We start from the raw sequence: 15,773 nt of genomic DNA, 5'->3' as shown, positions 1-15,773 counted from the left end.
ATCCCAATAATCAACTCGTCAACACCCTCTCCGGAATCTCTTCAAAATATAGACAAAATCAGCAAATCATAAACATATTCGAAACTCCAGGTCTCCACAACATCTTTTATGGTGTAGCCTATGCTCCCAGAAACGTCATCTATCCCTTGTGTGGTGTCTCCCTTGACGATGTTATCCTGGATCTAGTTCTACTCTCCCAGATTACAACAAGAATTAAAACTTATGGAATGCAATGTAATCAACCAGATTATATCCTAAACGCTATCAATGAACTCAATCTCAATATGACCTTAGCAATGGGCATCTGGATAGGCGACGATGATCAAATCAACAACCAGCAAATTCTCCACATGAAAAAAATACTATCCGAATACGATCAAAAATATTTCGACGCCATTTACGTTGGAAATGAGGTCTTGTTTAGAAACGAAAAAACGAGCTCCCAATTAGCTCAATACATTAACCAAGTCAAATCTTACATCTCACAAATGAATTATGATATCAAAGTTGGAACAACTGAGATAAACTCCAAAATAGATCCCATCATCGTTGAAGCTTCTGATGTAGTAGGCGCTAACATACATCCCTTTTTCGGTGGCGACCATGTTAAACAGGCCACCTCTTGGGTCCTTAATGCTTTTGAACATCAAATTAAACCAATTAACAATCTAGTCGATAACCCTGCTCAATTAGTGCTCTCTGAAGTTGGTTGGCCCTCCGGTGGTGGAAGCTTCCTAAACTCGGTTGCCGGTTACAATGAAATGCAAATTTTTCTTGACACTTTTGTCTGTGAAGCTAAAAAAATTGATACCCCATGGTATTTCTTTGAAGCATTTGATGAACCATGGAAAGAAATATACTACACGGACGACAGCCAGTGGGAAACAGAGTGGGGCATTTTCACAGACGACAGAAAACTCAAGCCCGGAATAGTGCTTCCCACCTGCCAGTAACTCGCTCTTCGCTCTTCCTCACAATTACTTATATATCCTCACAATATAAGAATTCTTTATTGCTGAATTATATTGCTCCCCAATTAGGAAACTGCCTACTGCTCCCATAGCACTGGCTCCTCGGCGCGGAAATGCCCAAACTGCCTTCAACAATAAAAAGATAATAAAATAAAATAAAGTACAGTAAATCACACAAACCTCTCACACAATAGACTCCACTGCCGATGTTGGCTATTGTTGTGTTTTGCCATGTTTTCGATTCTTGATGGTTTGGGCAAAAACTGGATTACACAGAAGAGAAGGAACACATCAAGAGTCTTTCTCAACAGATCTTCCTTGGAGAGGTCCAGAACTGGCTGCTTTGAGTGCAAAAGAAAGAAGAAGAAATGCGATGAGAAGAAACCCTCCTGTCTTCTATGTCGTAGGTCCAACAAGCTTTGTGTCTATCCTGAAAAATCTCTGCTACCAAAATCAAAAAGAACACCTAAAAAGCCATCTAGAGTTGAAAAGGAAGCCACTGCTCATCCCTTATCCTTAAATCAAAATAACTCTTTATCTTTGGCCACTGAGTTATCAACTAATCCAGCTTTTGTAATTCCCACTCACATTGATTTATCATTTATAAATCAATCGATAAATGCAAATCAAACTCCTTCAATCTCAACTATTTCCAACTCATTCTCAAATTGTCCAATTCCTCCTCACTCCAAAAAATTATGCTCCTTGATTAAATTCAATAACTCCTACTATGTGGCCTCATCTATCCAATGTAAATGCCTGTATCTTCAAAATTTCATTACATTAAATAATAATAACAATAATAACAATAATGATAACAATATCATACAAAATCATTTAAATCAAATTAACGCCATTCCCCAATCCTTGAATTATTTTGCTGATATCAATACGTTTTTTATTAACCAAGAATCTAAATTATATTTTGAATTTTATGTTAGCAACATATCAAAAATTTTACCTGTTATTGACCCTCATTTGTCTTATTTTCACACCTTATTTATTGAAATAGCTTTAAGTTATCACCACAATAATCAAAATTTATTAGTATTATACGCCTTAACCGCTTGGGGTGGTTGGTTTTATAACAATTTTCAATATGGGCAAAATAATAATGACTTTTTATTAAAAAACTTTCCCGAATTCTTTTCAGATCTTCAACCCAATCAAAATTTGAATCAAAATTATAGTAATTCTGATCCCATATCTTCTCGCCATAATATTAATAATGATCAAAAATTGAAAATTAATCAATACAATCAAGGTTTAAAACTCATAAATGATTATAAATCAAAATCTCTTCAAATCTTAAACACCTCTTGCGATAATTTAATTTTAAAAGTTATTGGTTTAATTATTCTATTAAGCTTTGATATCTCAATTGGTACTGTTTCCCCAAATTCTTGGAAAAGTTATCTTGATGAAATCGCTGTTTGTATAAATAAAACTGGCTCGCTAATTGGATTTATTAATTTAGATAATTCAAATGAAATAACAATTAGATTAATTTTAAATTTCATTTATCATGATATATTAAGTAGCACTTCAATTGAATCTGGCACCTATTTTCCTATTGAAGATTACTTTAATTTGTCTATAATTGACAATAATATGGACTCGTTGCAGGGATGCAATAAAATTTTATACTTAATAATTGGTGACATAAACAAATTGACGATGCAAATTGTAAATTACAAAAGCTCAATCTCATCATTAAAAATAGCAAAAAATTATTTGCCAATTAATGAAAAAGCACAAAACTCGATCCCTTCCACTTCCACTAATACTACTACTAATTCTGATTTAATTTTTTCCTCCTTTCATCAGTCGGAATATAATAAAATGGATAAAAATTTGACTTTTCAAATAGATTTTTATTCAAATTTGGAAGATATCTTAATTCCCAACATAATCAACAGAATCGATACAGCTATTCCTCAAACAACATCAGTAATGTTTTTAAATTCAAAATTAGAAATGGAGGTTCATCTTACAACTTTTGAACTTTTACAAAATACCCTAAAATTATTAATATTGCATGCTATTAAAAATCTACCTCCTATTTCTTTTGAAATTCAATTATTAATTTTAAAAATATTTCCTCTAATAGATATAATTATAGGCACAAGATTACAAAGCAAATTAATCTTTTGTCTTTTAATTTTAGGGGCAAATTGTTTTAAAATTCAACATAGAAAAAGATTCTTGAATCAAATCAAACGATATTGTGAAATGGGTAGTTTTTATTATAAAGCAGGAAATATTGAGAAAATTTTAAAAATTATTAAACAATGCTGGGTCAAAAATAAAAATGGAAATAAAAGTATTCATTGGTGGACAATTGCAAAAGATTTTGGTTGGGAAATCAATTTGGGAGACTAAACCTAAATCATTTTTACAATTAAAATATAATTTTTTTTATAATTTTAAAACTATTTATTCATTTAATGTCTGTATGAAAACAATAGAATTAAAAAGAACAACTGAAAATCCTATATTATAATTTCGATATTACATCATCTTTAATCAAAGAACCTTCTTGATACAATAGATCTATCTTATCTTTAAAAAATGAAGCACACACATTTCGTTTCACTTTAAAAGTTGGGGTAATTAAATTATTTTCAATTGTTAGCGGGTTGATTGCCAAATATAAATTATGAATCTTTTCAAAATTTTGTAAAATTGATTTTCTTTCTTTGTTAGATAATGATTGGATTTGCTTGTTAAGAAAACTCAAAATTGTTTTCTTGAGAAAATAATGACTGTTGATTAATCTAAGTAACTCTAAATCATCTCTTTCTGAGTCTGAACCTAAAAGGTCTTTCAAGTTCTGAAATATTTGATAATTGCTTGAATTTGAATGTATTCCTCTAAAATGAATTTCGTCTCTTTCAATACTTTTTTTCAATGCTAAGGCATCCACACCAACAATAGATACAAGATAATTTTTAAAAGAATTGCCATAAACAAAAACTTGAGTCAAAATTGGACATGTCGAAAGATATATATTTTCAATTTTTTCTGGAGCAATGTACTCACCTTGACTTAACTTGAAAAAATTCTTCACACGATCAATAATGTAAAGTCTATTTACATTTTTAGTATCAACTTTAGCAATATCACCAGTCAAAAAAAAGCCATCTTCATCAAAAGATTCTAAAGTCGCCTTTTCATTTTTGAAATATCTTGGAAATATTTGAGGACCTCTTAATAATAGCTCCCCTTTTGGAATTCCATCGGGATCATCAACATTATAGTTCATGTTTGGCACACTCTTCAATCTAAACTCACAAGTAAGACCACCAACACCACAAGATCCAGGTTCCTTTTCATAGGCTCTACTAATTGTAACACCAGCCATCGATTCAGTTAGACCATAACCTTGTTTGAAGCCCATACCAAGTATTGCTTTTAAAAACTTGACAGTTTCAGGAGCAATGGGTGCAGATCCAGTCACACAAAATTGCATGTTATCAAAACCCAAAGTATGCCTTGTCTTATCGACCACAAGCCTATCAAACAACCAACTCTCACCTTTATTATCAGGTTCCAGTGATTGAACTTGTTCTTTGTCTCGAATAGATTTTTCAAGTAAATATTTCTGAAACACATTTGAGTTCTTTATGGATTGCTTAAGGCTACTCTCAATTTTTGTAAAGACTCTTGGAACAGCGCTTAAAATATGAGGTCTCAAAACTCTTATGTCTTCCATCAAAGAGTTGACAGGAATCGAAGAACTCGGAAAGGCAATTGCAACACCACAAGTTATTTGATAAGCTGAAACTTGTCTTTCAAAAATATGAGCCAAGGGTAAAAAACATAAAGCTCTAGGCTGATCTTTAGTATAATATTCAGCATATTCAATTTGGTCTTTTGATCTTTCATTAGCATCGGGTTTACCAATGTGGGTAAAGGCAAAAGTTATACCAGATAGTAAGTTTCTTTGAGTCATTTCAACTCCTTTTGGTAAACCTGTGGTTCCAGAGGTAAATGAAATTGTGTATAAATCATCAGGTTTTGAAGGATTTAAAGGGATTGGAAAAAGTTTTCCAATTTTTTCAACATTTCGTAAGTCTAATAATTGTAAGTCTAAGGAATTGGATAAACTGATTAAATGGTTATCCTTTTCAGGGTTTAAATTGTCAAATGAAACAACAATAGCTAATTTTTGCAATGAAATTGGATGATCTTGTTTCAATTTCAACACTTTGGAGATATTTTGATATGAGCAAAATAATATAGGAGACTCTGTTATTTCAAGAATATATTTAGATGTTTCTGGACCAAGTGTATCATATAAAGCAGTATTGGGTAGGCTGTAGGATTGGCATGCAAGATCAGTTAATAACCATTCAAGTCTATTAGAAGAATATAAAGAGACTAAAAAAGGATAGTTATAATTTTCATTTGTGTAAAAGCTTGAGTCAATGTCTTTAAATCTTTTGTAAGTTTTATTATTTAACACCAAAGACAATATACCAGCACCCAAATTATTTCTTCTTTCTCGAATCTTGGAATAGGACTGAAAAGTATAAAATCGATCAAACTGATTTTTAGCAGTGTTGTTAAATAATCTTTTGCCTAAGCAATTGTGGTCTGGCCATAGGTTAGCAGAAACCTCAAAGATTTTGAAATAGGTATCGACAAAGGGATGAATATAAGAGATTAGACTTGGTTGATTGTCTGGAGTTGTTGAATTTAAAATAACCAACTTGCTTGGTCGATAAATGTGAGAATGACTGTCCTTTTGAGAGTTTGGAATTGGCAAGCCGACATCAATTTGGTCAGTGGGCAATGGTAAGTTATCATAGACATCAGATATTTCCTTCTTTTGAGCATCAGATAATCGATAGCCAAAGGTGTTGTCAAATTGGGCGTCCATTTTTTCTTAAGGATCAATAAATGTATATTAATTATTTCTGGTGTTTGCTGAAAATATAAGACAGTCTCAGATAGTGGGAGGAATAAGAGTGTGAAAGAAAGAAATTGACTATAAATACCTTTTCAGAGTATCATGTGTCAATCAGTTAGAAGGTTCTGTTAGCCAATCACCAGCGAATCTTCCGGATTGCTGTGGTCCAAAGTAAACAAAAAGCATTATATCTGGATCATTGCTTCCTTTTTATGGTTTTCTTCTCCACATTGGTCGAATTCAGAAATCATCACAAGTCCATTTTTCTAATGCAGTTACGAGTATTTAGATGTACAAAAATGTGTTTGTACATATCACCACAATGATGGTAATCTCGGAAAAACTTCAACCCACGAAAATGGTTTTGATGTGTCAAACTAAAAATAGTGTGAAATTCCATTCTTTAAGAACTTCGACCCAGTTCAAGTCTTGATTGGATTCGTTTCTCTTTTTCCAGATCTCAAAGATCACTTGCTTTGCCTTCCAGTTATTGTTATTGAAAACATCTAACTTTTCATATTTATTGTACTTCTCCCACAATTGCTTGCATTTTTCTTGCAAGTCAATCGAACTGGCTTCGCAGCTGGTGAAAAATATTTGCAAAAAGAACGGTTTGAAATAAAACATTTTTTTATTTAAAAATTTATCATCGTGATAGTTTTTTTGAATTATTTCGTAAATTCTTTTCAAATGATTGATTGAATTCGTTGCATAATAACTTAATAAAACTGCAGGATATTTTTTGATAATTTTATAATAGTATATTAGCATAGAATTATAAAATGACATGATATTATGGTATACTAGTTCGTGATATATAGAAAAAAACTTCATTTTTTTTCTTGAATTTTTATTATTATCATTATTATTATTATCATGATTGTTATGACCAATAATATTATAACTAGGATTATACTCACAATCATAATAATACAAATTCCAGTTGATTCTCCAATTTAATAATCTATCTTCAAAATCTGTACATATTTTTGGAAAATTTCTTGCAAATATTTTCTTTTCTCTAAAAAAATTATTATGATTGCAAAGCTTTGTAATCTTGTTTAATAAATTGATCAATGATAATGGTATTGGAAAAATTAAATCATTAAAATTTAAAATATTTGGGTCAATATTATTATTCAAATTTTGCCAATTTAGATAAAGATTTGTATCACTATTGTTATCATTGTTAAGGATTTTAGGTAATGGTAAATCGATTAATCTGTCAATTCTTTTTAGTGGTCTTGCTGTATTATTTTTAATAGTATTAAAATCAGTTATCAACTCTCCTTCGTCTTCGCTTTCGTTTTTGACTTTAAATCTGATATTGTCACTTTCATCGCAATTAAATCTTACCTGAATTGAAAGGGTTGGAATTTCATTTAAATTTGCATCGCTATTATTTATACTAGTATCACAAATTGAATTTGAACTGTGACTGTCAATACTAGATTTTTCACTCATTGAAACTGTTTGCAATGGTAAAGAAGTTGATGAACGAATTTCAATATTAGTTTTTTTATTGCCCATATGTTTATAATAATAATCGTAATCATCTTTGATTAAGTTATAATTTTTTTTTAAGATATCATCAAATTTTTTAATTTTAAGGATTTGAAAGTTATTACGATCAAATATAAATGTTGCATTATATATATTTTTATAAACCTTTAGATAAATGATTAAATAATTGAAATTGAAATTAAGTTCATTATTATTATTTATAATATTGTTATAATTTTTATTTAGTATATTAAAATTACTTATATCATCATTATCATTAAAATCATTTAAATCATTTAACAAGTCTTTGTTAATTTTTATTTTATCATATTCATTTATTATATAATTTTTACCATATTTTTCATTTGAATTTGATGAGTTTGATAAAGTTGATAAATTTATAATTAAAATATCACAAAATTTAAAATATTTTTCAAAATTTAAATTTGAATCAAACAATTTATCTAAATTTAATTGGATAATAAATAATAGTAGAAAAATGACTTTTAAATTTAATGAAAATTGATTTATTTGATTATTTATATAATTAATTAAAATCAAAATCTTTGAAGTAAGTAAATTTCTTAAATATATAGATAAATTTAAAAAAGTCGAGTTTGATTTTAAATTTTTTTCGGTATCATACAAGTGGAAAGAAGAAATTGATAAAATTTGAAATAGGATCAATTGTTTAATGTAAAATTCTTTATTTAACTCAAATAATTTGATATCATGTTGAGGTGAATTTGAATTAAAAAACAAATCATTGATGGAATTTGATAATACAAATTGAGATATGATTTTAAGTATAAAGGGAAAAAAGTTTTGGTTCCAAGGATTTGAAAAGGGCATGTTCAAAGAGAAATTCATTAATAAATGCAAGACATTTAATTCGAAGTTTGAGATTAATTGATTAAATAAAGAAGATAGAGATAAATGGTTTGAGGAAATATCGAATAGTAAATTTAAATTTTTCTGATTTAGTAATAAGTCATTTTCTAACGATTTATCAGGTTTAAAGAAATAAAAATAATTGGAGGAGGGAAAGAAAGAGGGAGAAGAAGAAGAAGAGGAAATTTGAAGCAAATTTGCAGATAAATTAGCTAGATTAGTTAACGATGGATGAATCCAATATTGGTATCTTAGTTTTTTAATCTCATGGTCTAATTTGATTGAATCTTTTGATTCACGTTCTGGTTCAAATTCATGATCAAGTTTGGATAAATTTTTTGAAAGCAAGTTGAAATTTGAATTTGATAAAATTAAAAGATTTTTTTGGGGATTAGAAGTAAAAGTTATTGTCGAGCTATTTTTTTCTGCAACTGAGCCATTATCATTGCCATTAATAACTGTATTTTCACCGCCATTAGTACTGAAATTATCATAGCCATTTTCATAGACATTATTATTGAGATCATTTATTTCACTTATCTGACCAATAGAATTATTATTATTATTATTATCATTATTACTATCGGAATAAAAAACGGAAAAAGGCCCTTCGATTAAATTTGAGTTTAAATCAAATTCCTTTGAATTTTGATCCAAGTCGTGTGATATACCAACATTGTTATGAATATCATCATTAATATCATCATTAATACTTTGTTCAATATTAACATTTAAATTTTGATTTAAAATGTTGTTAATGTATATTTGAAATTGAATTGAATCTAGATCAATTTTTTTTAACAAGCTATTGATATAATTCAAATTAATAAAATTTGAATCCAAAGCCTCCCAGTCAATATATTTGATATGGCATCTTTGAAAATACTCATCATTGTTGGAATCATCATTAAAGGGCTCAGCTTTTTGTATGTTCGAGTTTATGATTTTGTTGTTGGGATTCCTGAATTGTGTAAAACTCGTTGCTCGAGTTAAATTTCTCTTGACTGGATCGAAAGAATGTAACGTTAGGGGAATTGCCCATTTCAACTTAATGTCATAGCCTGAGCAAATCAACCCAGACTTTTCACATCTTTTGCAATAGGGTCTTGTTGAATCGCACTTAACCTTTCGGGTTCTACACACCCAGCAGCCTGCAAAGTTTCTTGTTCTTTTGATCTTCTTTCTGGCATTCGAGTTGCTATCAAACGAGTTCTTGCGGTGGAGAGCTTGAGACAGATTTCGCTTTGCCATTCTGTCTTCTGATTGTGGCAATACCCAAATACTAGACACTTCCCCAGGTGCAGCTGTGAAACCTGATCATATAGCCATCAAAACAGCATATTAACGTCTCTTTGTTTGATACCTCCACGAACAGAAGCCTCACATTGAGGTTAAATCAGAGAGAAAAAAGATAAGACGCATAAAAGACATCCACATAGCTGGTGCAAACAGAAGTTACGTAAGCGCTGACTCAGCGGATGGTTAAAAGCAAGACCAGCACTGCCCTTTTTTTCTTTTGCTCGGCATATTACAATTTGTAAACCCTTGGCGAACCAATTACACATCCTTGGCAGATCTTAGCAAACGCTGCACAGCACATTGCTGACACAGGATGATGCAGGGTGGTTCTGTGCTGCGGTCGATGGATGTTCGTCAGAGTTTCCCCTTTGGGAGCGAGGAAAAGCAACTGAAGAAAAGCTTCAGCCCGGAACTTCTCTGCTCTCAGTGCCCATTTTGAGAAGCAAAACGATATAAAAGAGACGGTTTTTGCTTTGTTCTGTGGAGATTTGTTCAAGACATTACAAACCATTATAGTTGTTTATCAATTGCATTTCCAGTCCTAATTGCAAGCTCTTTATTACTGAATCTCTCCGATAATTACTGTTTCTTTTTCGATTACAATCCTCAAAATGCGTTTTACTATTGCTGCTTTAGCTACCTTATTGACCCTTGCTAACTCTGCTGTCATTCCTGGCAGCACTTTATCTTCCTGGGAAAGTCAAGTTGATCGTTTGGAAGACCGATTAGATGATCTTGATGAGTATCTTGATGACAATGGAAACAACAACTCACAATTGAGAAACAAAATTGACTACTTAGAAGAACAGCTTAGTGACATCAGCGATGCTATCGATGACCTACAAGACAAAAACCTGCCTGATGCCAGTTCATATTACAGAGATGTTGCTGAAGAAGTTAGAACTGTTGATTTGGTTTCCTTTAGCTCAGTTTTATCTGAAGTTGTCTCTGAAGTATCCTCATTCACATCCTTTTCTACTTCTTTAGACCAAAGTATTCTTGATGTCGTCCAATTTCAACAAACTGCAACCGGCGATGGCACCCTTAGTACTGTCACCACCACCTCTGGATCTGCTTCTTCAACAACCTCAGGCTCTGTTTCAGATTCCACTTCGGTTTCTACTATAACTTCTACTTCATCTGAAACAACTGATGCTTCTGCTTCTGCTGCTTCGACTTCTACCTCAACTTCTACTTCATCTGTTTCTGAATCTAATGCTGGAAACGTTCTTAACTTGAATGGTAAGCAATACGCAATGATTGGTTTATCTCCATTTGTTGTATTTTTAACCGCTTTATTATAATGATTGATTTTGAATCAATTTTATAATTATAGTATGGGGTTTTTTAAAAGGTATTTCGCTTCTTTAACTTTTCGTTCTTTTTTTGATGGGCTTTTTGTTGTTTTTTTTTTCTAATTATTATTACATAAGTGGTTAAATAGGCTATTACATAAGCAATTAATTACAATACATTTAATTATTTATACAAAACAAATTCACTAAAACATTTTACAGTCCCAATTATACTTTTCTCTAAACGCAGTTTGAAATTTTTTTGATATAGCCTTAAAAACCAAACCTTGTTTCGAGAAGAAGTCTTTTCAAAACCTTATTAGTCTATTATTCATAATTACTAATAATCTCTTATAAGAACGATCCTTAAATTTTGGAAGTTATTACGTCTTTTATTAAATTTCTATTCATTTTTGATATAGTTATATATTTTATAATGTTCTTACTAATATTCTTCTTTTTGTTTTTTTGTAACTCGAATCAAGCGATTCTCGCTTCGTAAATTCAAGATTTGGTCTCTATTGACTAGTTTCAACTTTAATTAATCCTCATGGGATGACTAACATTGGTTTGTTTATAGCAAAGAATAATATATATTTTTATAAGTAAACAATGTCTTTGTTTTCTGAAAATTCAGCCCCATTATTGTCATTTTTGAAATCTAGATCCTTTAAATCGTCTGAAATGCTCGAATCCTCTGAATCCTCTGAATCCTCTGAATCAGAGATCATAATAATATTTCTCTGTTGTATTGTATCATTTTCTTGAATTTTTTTGAGTATTTCTTTATCTTTTTTACTATTATTCTCATCTTCGTTTTTATCTTCTTTTATTTTTTCATTTGTACCACTAGCCAAGTTTTCTTCATTTCGATTTTCAAGATCAAAGTAATCTTCACTGTCACTATTGCTATTATTTTCATTTTCACTGTCACTTTCACTGTCATTTTCACTTTCTAAATCACTTTCTGAATCACTGTTGTCAATCATTTCAGATACTTTATTCATATCAACATTGAAATTCTTTTTTCTATTATTTTTCAAATTTTCATTAAAATAACTATTATAAAGAAATAATTGCTCGATTAATTCATCTTTCTTCTGTATATTTTGTGTATTATTATTAATTTTATCATTGTTTTCGTTTTTGATAACATGAGATAACTTGCAATTTTTACCTCTTGGACAAGGATTTAAACCTTCATTTATAAAATCTGGACACTCATAAATATGTTTAAATTTACAGGAAAGACCCCTATCACACCAACCACCAAGGGTGAATAATCTGCAGATTTTAGCATTTTTATCTGTTTTAACATGATTAAAGGAACAATTTTCTCCTTTTGAACAAAATCCCTTTAGATAAAACACGCATGTAGGAGAATTGAATTGATTTGGAAAATGGGATAATGAACATTGATTATAATCCGGATTACATTTTCCACTGATAAATTTTCTGCATAAAGCTATATGATTAGGATCATGTTTATACTTACATGTTGTCCCATCATTACAAATTCCTTAATTATAAAATTTAAAGAAAAACAAAATAAAAAGTGAAAATAATTAATTCAAAATATGATTTTCAAAAAAAAAAAAGAAAAAAGGGAAAAAATATAAAATAAAAGAAATAGTAAAAGAAATAAAAGAAATGAATGAGATGAATGAAATAATAATAATAGTTAAATCATTAAAGTAAAAATTACCAATTATTTTATATTTTTTTCCCTTTCTTTTTCAATTTTTTTTTTTTTTGAATAAATATTATAATCAAAATCATTTAAAATTTAAATGATTTTGATTAATAAAGATTTATCAAGAATCACTTGGTTAGTAAAAAGGAATTAAAAAGTAGCATAAAGCAAATAAAAATAAGCAAAAGACAAAATCAGATCGGATTAATAAACATACCAGTTTTGGTATAATACCTACAATAAGGTATTTGAGTTCTAAATAAAAAATGTTAGTATTTTAATTATAGTTTTTGTTATTATTGTATTTTTCATTTGGAGATAATAAATATTGGAAAAAAAACATACAATTTCCCATCGGTTTTTATATAAGAGCCATTTTTAGAGAGTTTGTAGGAAGAGCTGAACCATTTTAATTGACTTGGTAAACTATCAAGATCGAAAGTAGATAGAGGGATCAATTTAAAACCTCTTAATGTTATGGCATATGATATTCCATTTAGATTTATTCTGTCGCAGTAATCAAATTTGACGTTATTTTTTGACACAATTTTTGAGACTTTTATTAAATTTTTTTGCTCTCTTATAATTTTTTTTCGATTTAAAGTAAAGTTTAAATTTTTATCAAATATTTCTTTGTTAATTAACTTCAATCCACCTTGAGAATAGGATTGAACAAAGTTATTCGTAAAGTTTTTGTTTTCATTATTTTGAAGTAGAGCTGTGGACTGAGGTTCTCTATCTTGAGACAAATTTAACAAGCTTGAAGTTGCTGGAGTTACTAGACTTGAAGTTGGAGTTGCTAGACTTGAAAAGGCTGTTGGCGAACTGCCATTATTCAAGATCAATGTCTTGTTCTTGTGAGATGGAAATCTGTTTGAGTAGATGTGTCGTGGTGGTTTATAGACACTGTAGTTTTTGTGCTGGTAGGTGGAGGAGTACTTCATCTGGGCTGTGGAGGAGCTGTTCTGGTGTGTTTCAATCTGGCGCTTCATCTCAGAAATCTTTCTCTGCAACAGCTCGAGCTTTTCGTTGTAGTTCAGGGCCAGCTGGGACATGGTGCTGTTGTTCTGAGGTTTTGAGGTTTTGAGGTGATTCTTCTTCACAAAGAGATGAGAAAATGTGCACGTGCTATTCGCGTGTTTTTTGTGCTTCTTCTGCTGTTTGCGCTTCTTTTGCTTCTTTTGCTATTAGAAAAGCTGCAGAAATGCAAGTGTGTATTGAATAGTTACTATAGTATATATGAAGAGCAGAAGGATCAAATGGGCTAATGAATTGCTGAAAATAGAAGGAAAATTCGTTAGTCGTGTCGTAAAGATAAAGAACGTTCAAACAAAATAAAACTATCACCAGAACAAAATGAAAGTTACTCAAAATAACAAAAAGAGAATGTGAAATAGCAAGTAGAAATAACAATTAGAAATAAAAACCAGAACAAAAATTAGAACTAAAAATGAGAAATGAGAAATTAGAAATGAGAAATTAAATTATGTGAAATAGATTTTTGGAAAGTAAAAAAATGAAATATTGAAACAAAAAATCAGAAATTAAAAACAATTTCACTGCTTTTTGTAATATGCATAATTATTATTATTGAAATTATTGGGATTATTAAAATTATTGGTATTGTTGTTTCCATTATAATGATTGGTATTGGGATTCTTGTAATTGTTGGTATTATTATAGTTATTGTAATTATTGTAGTTATTGTTATGATTAACATCCGAATTGCTCTGGTTGATAATAGCAGTATTTTTGCCACTTGTGTTATTTGAATCCTCATTGTCGCTGCTATAAAGAGTGGCATAATCCTCTTCATAGCTATAGTCTGAATCTGATTCATCGTCAGAATCGTTTGATCCACTATGGTGATCAGCACCTTTTCGAGCCAAGTTATTACTAAAACTATCTGATGAGTAATCACCAGCTAATCTATCGATTAAATTATCGTTTTCTTCTCGATTAAACAAATAATAATTATCTTGTTGTTCGCCTTTATTTAAATTATGTTGATATTTATTTTTTTTCTTAAATTTTTTAAAACCCGATATACCTTCTGCGTTATTTTGTATATCTTTACCATTGTTTAAATTGTTAATATTACCATTTTTATTACCATTACCATTACTAACATTAAAATCAACATTAGCATTAGCATCAGCATTGATATTATGAACATTATGAGTATTATTAAGATTATTTTCATTTTCAAGTGGATTTGGTTGAAAAAATTCAGATAATTTAGAATTAACGTATTCAGAAAATTTATTATAACAGCTTTGGCAAACTTTAGATTCAATACCAGTTCCATCAAATTTAAAATTCAAATCAGGATCCAAACTGATTATTTTATCAAGACATTTAAAGCAAAAAATTTTGCCACATAAACGGCAATGGTGTTTTCTATTTAAAATTGTAAATGAGGTTAAACAATTTGAGCACGTTGACCTTGATGAGTTTTTTTCCCAGTGATTTTTGTTTATTTTTAAATTTTCATTGCTTAATTGCAAATTATTATTGCTATTGCTATTATTATTATAAATTGAGAATCTATTAACAGCGCTAGAGTTTGAATTGTTATTAAATGAAAAGAAATTAAAAAAATTCTTCAATGAAGTCATTGAACTGGAGTTTGATCGTATTGAGTTATTGCTAGAAGATAGGGAGTTTCGATTATAGTTGTAATGGTAATTACAACTAGAATTTTGCACTAAATTAGGTCTATTATTTGGACTTGAACTGCCAGTAAGGTTGATAGTATTGATAGTATTATTATTGATAGTGGTAGTGGTGGTAGTGGTAGTGGTAGTATGGTTAATATCAATCGTATTGCTATTACTTTTATTGAGACTATTATTAAGAGTGTTAATAATGCTCTGATTGGAGTTAATCTTTTGGATTGAGTTAAAATCGTTATTAGTGTTTAGATCTTTGGAATGGTTGGAGTTGCTGGAATGATTTGAGTTAACTGTATCATAATTGTTATAATTATAATTATTTGATATAGTATTTGAAGCACTTTGACTTCTATTCATTGGGATTTGATTTAAATTGAGATTAATGTCGTTATTTAGAAGATTATTGTGAAGAGGAGAGTTTATTGGATAACTGAAGGTGCTTCCTAGACTACTTTTATTACTGTCATTATAGCTTGAAGCACCAACCCTTAGATCTTCGGGTTTAATTATTAATTCGGTTTTCCTTAAAAC

At 29.8% G+C, this 15,773-nt stretch overlaps 7 protein-coding genes across 7 annotated transcripts; 3 read left to right on the top strand and 4 right to left on the bottom strand.

The window, feature by feature from the left end:
- Positions 1-284: 284 nt before the first annotated feature.
- BGL2 (glucan 1,3-beta-glucosidase) lies at positions 285-953 on the top strand (the record flags this gene model as incomplete). Its single annotated transcript, XM_020194360.1, has 1 exon — positions 285-953. The coding sequence occupies one exon, from the start codon at positions 285-287 to the stop codon at positions 951-953; it is 669 nt and encodes a 222-aa protein (XP_020050755.1).
- Positions 954-2,324: 1,371 nt separating this feature from the next.
- Positions 2,325-3,353, top strand: ASCRUDRAFT_29440 (fungal specific transcription factor domain-containing protein; the record flags this gene model as incomplete). Its single annotated transcript, XM_020190117.1, has 2 exons — positions 2,325-2,657; positions 2,799-3,353. Coding segments are annotated over 2 exons (888 nt in total), but the record flags the coding sequence as incomplete, so codon positions are not given.
- Positions 3,354-3,468: 115 nt separating this feature from the next.
- Positions 3,469-5,856, bottom strand: FAA2 (medium-chain fatty acid-CoA ligase FAA2; the record flags this gene model as incomplete). Its single annotated transcript, XM_020190124.1, has 3 exons — positions 3,469-3,767; positions 3,873-4,811; positions 4,875-5,856. 3 exons carry the CDS (start codon positions 5,854-5,856, stop codon positions 3,469-3,471), a joined length of 2,220 nt encoding a protein of 739 aa, XP_020050753.1.
- A 201-nt stretch (positions 5,857-6,057) lies between these two features.
- On the bottom strand, positions 6,058-7,587 carry ASCRUDRAFT_105304 (uncharacterized protein). Its single transcript, XM_020188616.1, has one exon. It carries the CDS (start codon positions 7,414-7,416, stop codon positions 6,259-6,261), a length of 1,158 nt encoding a protein of 385 aa, XP_020050752.1. The 5' UTR covers positions 7,417-7,587; the 3' UTR covers positions 6,058-6,258.
- Positions 7,588-9,994: 2,407 nt separating this feature from the next.
- On the top strand, positions 9,995-11,250 carry ASCRUDRAFT_74067 (uncharacterized protein). Its single transcript, XM_020192542.1, has one exon. It carries the CDS (start codon positions 10,191-10,193, stop codon positions 10,881-10,883), a length of 693 nt encoding a protein of 230 aa, XP_020050751.1. The 5' UTR covers positions 9,995-10,190; the 3' UTR covers positions 10,884-11,250.
- An 86-nt stretch (positions 11,251-11,336) lies between these two features.
- Positions 11,337-13,622, bottom strand: YTH1 (cleavage polyadenylation factor RNA-binding subunit YTH1; the record flags this gene model as incomplete). Its single annotated transcript, XM_020194864.1, has 3 exons — positions 11,337-12,393; positions 12,785-12,822; positions 12,913-13,622. 3 exons carry the CDS (start codon positions 13,620-13,622, stop codon positions 11,474-11,476), a joined length of 1,668 nt encoding a protein of 555 aa, XP_020050750.1. The 3' UTR covers positions 11,337-11,473.
- Positions 13,623-13,705: 83 nt separating this feature from the next.
- On the bottom strand, positions 13,706-15,358 carry ASCRUDRAFT_74066 (FYVE zinc finger domain-containing protein). Its single transcript, XM_020192541.1, has one exon. The coding sequence runs from the start codon at positions 15,183-15,185 to the stop codon at positions 14,124-14,126; it is 1,062 nt and encodes a 353-aa protein (XP_020050749.1). The 5' UTR covers positions 15,186-15,358; the 3' UTR covers positions 13,706-14,123.
- Between the last annotated feature and the right edge of the window lie 415 nt (positions 15,359-15,773).

Source organism: Ascoidea rubescens (genome assembly GCF_001661345.1).
Source record: "Ascoidea rubescens DSM 1968 unplaced genomic scaffold ASCRUscaffold_1, whole genome shotgun sequence".
In the NCBI taxonomy this organism is placed as follows: domain Eukaryota; kingdom Fungi; phylum Ascomycota; class Saccharomycetes; order Ascoideales; family Ascoideaceae; genus Ascoidea; species Ascoidea rubescens.
Note: the sequence above shows the minus strand (reverse complement) of the source record. Positions and strands in the feature narration are given on the sequence as shown.